The sequence below is a fragment of the Merops nubicus genome, unplaced genomic scaffold (assembly GCF_000691845.1).
Source record: "Merops nubicus isolate BGI_N331 unplaced genomic scaffold, ASM69184v1 scaffold25383, whole genome shotgun sequence".
Lineage (NCBI taxonomy): Eukaryota > Metazoa > Chordata > Aves > Coraciiformes > Meropidae > Merops > Merops nubicus.
Window position 1 is genome coordinate 983 of NW_008597229.1, and position 6,730 is coordinate 7,712.

The following is a 6,730-nucleotide window of genomic DNA, read 5'->3' on the forward strand; positions in this document are numbered from 1 at the left end:
TTTTATCCTGCAACAGAGAGCATCTTAGCAGAAGAGTGACAGAAAAGAGTTTTCTACTTGACTGACTATACTGGAACAACCCAAGTTTGCAGCTGTAACTGGTATTTTATCTTCAGGACTCTAAATCCATACCTTCTGTGGAAGACATGAGCGGTTCTGTTCAGCTATCTGGTTCAGTGGGGTTTGGTAACCATTGGTTTCGTATGTATGATAATAGCTGAGTGAAAAACAAGAACACAGTGAGCTGTATTGGTTTGTAAGACAACCCTCAGGTCAGCTTCCTCTAAAGAAAAGAGTCTTGAAATACCACAACACAACCACACCATCGATTCCAGGTTCCTCTGCCTTGTACAGTTTGCAAGCGTGAGCTGAAGGGACAAGAATTACATGACCCAGGCACACTCAGGCAAATATTCCACTGCACGAAGTGTGGAACACTTGGATCTTGGCACCAAAGGCCACGGATGGACACCCAGAAGGCTGCCTTACCCTTCCTTCTGCTTAGAAAGGATTTTCCAGACAATGCCTGCCCCCAGGAGAAGCAGGACTCCTGCAGCTGCAGCTCCTGAGAGAGAACAGCACGCGTTACTCCCACTGTGTGTTTCAAACCATAGCAGCACACAGGACATAACGAGGCACATCTCCAAAGCAAGCAGACAGACACAGTGCCACTGAGGCCACTGCATAAAGGTAAAGATCTGGCCACAAAAACGTCTCTGAGCAGCTTACCTAGCCCTACTGGATTGCTCTGGCGTGACGCTGGGGGGAAGAGAGAAAGACAAATCAACCAACTATTCTAACAAACTCCAGTGCTCCTCAGCTGTAGTTAATCCCTTTCTCCATAAAGCTTTTCCTGCTAAGGCCAGCAATGCAGGATTTAAAACCATAAACACTGGCATGTTCCAAAGGCACCCGTGTGTTTCTCTTTGCTCTTTGCTTCATTCCCATTTCACTCACTCAGTTTACAGGCGGGTACAGGAGGGTCCCAGCTGAAGTCCTCTTGGCACTGAATCTGACTGATGCCTTCCAACGTGTAACCATCATCACATTCAAGAGTGATGTTAGTCCCAGAGCGGTAAGTGTTTCCTTGTATGGCTTTCTTAACACCTTGAACTTCGGGGACTACACATCTGATCTCTGAAATTAGAAGTCATAAAAAAAAGGAAATGTAATGAGAATGAACATAAAATATGAGAAAAATGTCTGTGTGTTATTTAAGGCATTGTTCTTCAATTCTTGCTAAGGTAACCAGGAATTAATTTTTTTTTTTCCATGGTGTAATTCCTTCCTTTGTGGCTGCAGAAGGGGGTGGGTGTCTCACTCCTACGTTTGAATATTTGTGCAGATCAGCTACTTCACAGATAGAAAATCATGTATAGTAGGGGAACCCTTAGAGAAGCTGCCAGAGAAAGAGATTTTTTTTTTCTGATATTGGGCTACCAAAATGTTTGGAGAAGAAAGGTGTAGCAGGGAAGAATTCTGTGGAAGCTTTAGAACAAACCGCCCATAACAACCCACTTCTCATCTGTAGAAATCCCTCGCTGTTCAAAGATGTCACCAGCCATATTATGTATCAACAGTTTATTAATTAGTCCAGCCATCTAAGCTACTTACACCACTGATTCCAACAAGTGAGTTAGTTGCTTCAGTTTAAGCATCTGATCACCTTTGACAGCCCACACCCATGAATTCTGGAGAAAGTTCTCAGTAGAGACCAAAGGGGTAACGTCAACGTGGAATTTTACCCCTTTGTTCTATGTCCTTTTTTAATATTTATTTTTACTTTCACACATAATAGTTACTCAGGAGACTTCAAAACCACGGGAATGTGGAATGGGAGGGAAGCCTCTCTGTGAGGCTGCTTCCTTTACAGAGCCTCTGACTTATTTCCCTGAGTGTTTGGTGTGTTCTTTCCTCTCATTGTTACCCAAGCGGGTTTCAGCTCGAGTCACCGAGGTGGGTGCAGCTCCACCACGGAGCACCCTGTGTGGGGGATGGATTTCTTCCAGTGAATGGCATTTTCCATGCAGCAACACCCACACTGGGGATCTTGTGACATTCATAAAATTGCCTTTAGTCAACTTTGCCTGCGAGCTGCTGACCTTCACAGCAAGCTCCACACAAGTGCCCAGTCACAGACATGGAGGCATTTTCTGAGAAGGGACTGATCAGACTTGTGTGATCTACAAACCATTCATCAGAGACAACTTCTCTGATCACTGCCTTTGTTTCCTGCTAGTGATAACTGAGGGGTGAGAGATACAAGAATGGAAGGAAAGGGAGGGGAGAGAGTTTCTACTCTTCCACTGAAAATAAAAAGTTTTAGTGGAAGAAAATTACAACTCATTCATAGCAACAAGAACAGACATGGAAAATGTGCAAGAATTAAAATTGCCTTTTGGAATTGCCTCTATGGTACTTGTACCCTCCTGACTGTGAGCGTGAGGTTCCTGGCCTGCTTCTTTACAATAATACTGTACTCTTCCCAGGGATAGTAACAAGTAGATAATTTCATAATGAACAGATCAACATTGCCTAGCTATGATATAAAAGTTGTTCCCAAAGAAAATAAGGGGATGGAATTCAGTGTTAGCTGCAGAAGATTTTACTGCTTAGATTTTAACCTGCCTGTCTCTCTGAAGACATAATTTTCTCAGAAAGTATAACATGTATAACCTGGCTGCATGTCTCCTCAGCCCCATTGTGGCTCTGCCACCATGAATTCCAAGCAACATGAGCCAACCAAGCAGACAAACACACCTTTGCACCGAGGAGGAGGCTGGCTCCAGGTCCCTGACCCCGTGCAGCTGATGGAAGCATTCCCCACGAGTGAAAAACCAGGATTGCAGCTGTAGGACACAGAGGCTCCGTAGGAGAAAGTGTCTGAGGTGTTGCCTTTGAGCTTCCCGTTGGTGATGTTTGGAGGATGGAGACACTTCACAGCTGGAAGGCCAAGGAGAGACAATCAACAGCATTGGCATGAGGATCCTGATGAACTGCACAAGTGCTCCTACATCAAAAGTGTCTGAGGAACAACTGCTGTGTTCCCCCTTAGCAATGCTTGGAGGAGGCAGACACTTCACTGTGAAAGAGGAGAGGGTGACAAGATGATGTTCAGTTGTGAAAAAGATGGCAACAAGAAAGTAAAACTAGTGGAGCAGTTCCCTGCAAACAGCAGAACAGGTTGGGAGGAGGAGTTAGTGGTTAGTAAATCTTGCTGCTTCTTATGATAGACCTACCTGGCTTTGCTGTGGTGTGAGGGTCATGATAACGTTCAGCCACTCCATCTAGATGCAGCATGAAGAGTTTAAAATACACATTTGGTTGGGCAAATACAATGCACAAATTTACCTTCATATTCCACCATCCTGCCTTTGCATTTCCAGCAAAAAATTCACACTTCTATGCTAGTGGCCTGCTGTGAAGCTACCAAATTTCTCACTTTCAGGAAATGAAAAGAATGTGGATTATGGATTGTAACAAGCAGGGTGAGGAAAGTGCAAACCACGCTTGCACACAGTGTTACCCCAAACCTGGCTAATCTCCTGTGGGAGAAGAGAGGCATAAACAAAACAACAATCTCTGGTTTCTACTTAAAGCAGCTGGAGCAGACAGGAAAAATAAATCCAGCCTGGGCTTCAGCGAGTGGGCAGGAGCAGTGGGGGAGGATCTGTGATGGTGCCAAGTCAGAGGGGGCCCCTTACCCCTCCTCTGACAGGCTGGCACGGGTGGCTCCCAGGTCCCGTTGGCTTGGCACTGGGCCGTGCGGTGGCCCCGCAGGGTGAAACCCTTCCGGCACTTGAAGCTGACGGTGTCTCCGTATGTGTAGGGGTGTCTGGGAACAGATATCCTCCCGTTCTGGATCTGTGGCACTGGACAGACCACCTCTGAAAAAGAGATTTGTTATCTCAAAGAGGGAGCCGTATGTGTGCTCTAACTGAGGCATATGTAGAGTCCATCCTTAACGTGCCACCGCTCAGAGAAGTTCCGCAGGTAGGACTTGGAGACTCCCAGAATACTTTCAAGACTTTAGAGGTTTTTAGTTCCTTTAGAGACTCCTGCATTGCCACATTACTGTCAAAAGCTGGACCACACTCTAGAAAACACTGCTCATGAACACTGGAGCTCAGTACCTGTCTCCATAGCTCAGCACCCAACTCTGGAGCTCAGCACCCTCACTCAGCACCCGCCCCTGGTTCTCAGCACCCTCAGCACTCCCCCTCCACTACCCTACAGTGCTCCCAGTACCCCCCCCCTGCTGTACCTGTCCCCCAGCACTAGAGCTGAGGGGGTCCTCAGGGCAGCTGGGGGTAGAAGGAGGGGGTGTCAGTAGTGGGGGGGTTAGAGGAGGGTGGATGGGGGTGTTGGAGGGGGAAATGGGGGGTCCAAGGGTGTCACTGGTCTGCACCCAGTGGGGACCTTCCCCATGGGGGCTGCCTCAATGACCACGTCTATAAACAGAATAGTGCAGATATGTTCCAATAAATATATTAAAGGGTGTAGGGATCCACAAGTACTGTTAGTCATTCTGCCCAGTGCTTTACTGTCCCAAGCTCATGCCTTCCGAGGCAATTCCTTCTGAAGGAAAGACTAATTGAAATGGTCAGCTCCTGCCAAACAGCCTTGTGGTTTGGTTAACAGTACAGTGGCTGAAAGATCCTGGTTCAATTTTACTCTGTGTCCCATTCTTGCACCCCAAGACACATATTACCTATGTTTGTGAAACAAAAGGGACAAATCCCTGCAGGCATCTCACAACTAACTCTTAAGTCTGTGAAAAATCAAAAGCTAGCACCTGGAAGATTTTTAGAAGAAATAAAACAAGCAAGCAAAAGAAAATCCTAGGGAAATATTATGCTTTGAAAGTCTTATTCCTCAAGGTTCTATAGATTTTAAGGAAATGCCTCTTTTTAAATTTAAGGACTTAATCCGGTAATGCTGGGCCAGATCTAGTAGTGACCTACTTACTCTGACAAATGGGAAGGACACCACTCCACGCAAGATCTGCTCCAAAAATCTCACATCTCCTGTGAGACTGTCCAACCAGTCGGTGCCTGCAGTTACAGAGAAAGAACTATCAGGAAATATCTCACTCCCTTCTGATTTCTCCCAATTCCGGCTGGTCACCAAGGTGTTTCTGTTGGAAATGAAGGACACCAAGTTCCTCCACCCCAGATCCAAGAGGATGATCCCATATTACTCTGGATTAGATTACTCAGGTGCTAAATGAGGACTTGGACCCAAGTGATTTCCAAACTGCTGGACCCTCGTGGCAGCACGTGCTCGCCTGCACTCCCAGTCCCTGCTTCGTGGCTGTCAGAGGAGGAGGACTGAAACTCAAGTTGGCAAAGTAAGCGACTGAGCACAGGCATGGCAAACAGAGACACTTCTGCCTTTCTGAGCAGGCAGCCGTGGCAGAACTGGAACCAAAGGACAAACTCTGGCTCGCTGCGGGAGAACGGCCACGCCGAGGAGGGGGCTCTGAGCCTTTGCTGCACGTTGCCCAGCACGGAGCTCAGACATGGAGCTGGCCGAGGCAGATTGGGACTCACCCTTCTTCACACGTGTGCCCCACGGTTGACCCAAAAAGGAGATCTGTCAGAACAACAACTCTGCCGTTCGCTGGCGTTTCGGGGTATTTACACTGCTTCCCTGGGAAAGAACAAGGCTGAGTTTAAACTCCTCTCTTGCAGTTTGTAGTGAGCTATGAGAAGGTATTTTAAAGGATCTGTCCACACTCAGACACCAACAACAGTATGATTTTCTATAGGCCAATAGCTGCCCAAACGATGTGACTAGTGAAGCCATGTATGAACCTTTGCTGTTTTTTTTTTAAAGAATTGCTGTACGAAACCCACAAAAACTTAGACACTTTTCGACCACCAACAGCAAACTGATGGAGCTATTCACTTTTGCAGAACTCTTGTGCTTCAGACCACGTGTGGTTTTTGAGGCATGTCAGAACTGGGGGCACTCCAGCATGTCTGGTGTATCCTGGCTGGCAGCTGTACCACACCGTGTCCCCCGCAGGGAACTCCGTCAGGTTTTTGTATTGCTCAGTCAGCACAGCAAAGGTCAAGTTTGGAGGGGCACCACAGCCACCTGTCAGGAAAGAAAACACAGGGAGAAACTGGGATATCAGTGACAAAGTTGTTTTAAAACCTGTATTGGGTATGCATAGAGAAGAATTTACAAGAAAATCTGAAAACAAAGGAGAAGGACTGAGGATTGAAAAGTTTGGGAAGAGAAAAGGAAAGGATGAGTCCTACAGGCTTTCAGTGGCAGAAATCCCCAGACTGTCCATGGCTCCTGCCTTGGAACCACAGTGTACCTGCACACCGAGGAGGAGGGAGGCTCCAGTTTCCAGAGTCAGTGCAGTAGATCGATGCCTCTCCCAGGAGGCTGTACCCAGGGTCACAACTGTAATTTACAACCATCCCAGCAGTGAAAACTTCCAAGTCTTGGCCGTCGTGATTTCCATTGTCAATATTTGGAGGAGAAGGACATTGCAGCACTGAAGAGAGAGGACAAAATGAAGTGACAAAAGGGCACGGACAGGGTGCCACGTAGGACGATCCACGTTCACACGCGAAGCCGCCGCAGCCGGCAGCACGCCGGGACCCGTGGGTGCCCCTGGGCGTGGGGTGCCCCCTCCCACACCACTCCTGGGGGGTGCTGAGGCTGGGGGTGGGTGCTGAGCTGGCCCCACCTGCGCAGCGGGGCTGTGGGA

At 47.7% G+C, this 6,730-nt stretch overlaps 1 protein-coding gene across 1 annotated transcript; it reads right to left on the reverse strand.

The window, feature by feature from the left end:
- Positions 1-489: 489 nt before the first annotated feature.
- Positions 490-6,102, reverse strand: LOC103769451 (complement receptor type 2-like; the record flags this gene model as incomplete). Its single annotated transcript, XM_008936648.1, has 8 exons — positions 490-565; positions 730-759; positions 958-1,137; positions 2,761-2,943; positions 3,705-3,885; positions 4,265-4,304; positions 5,553-5,652; positions 5,911-6,102. Coding segments are annotated over 8 exons (982 nt in total), but the record flags the coding sequence as incomplete, so codon positions are not given.
- Positions 6,103-6,730: the final 628 nt, after the last annotated feature.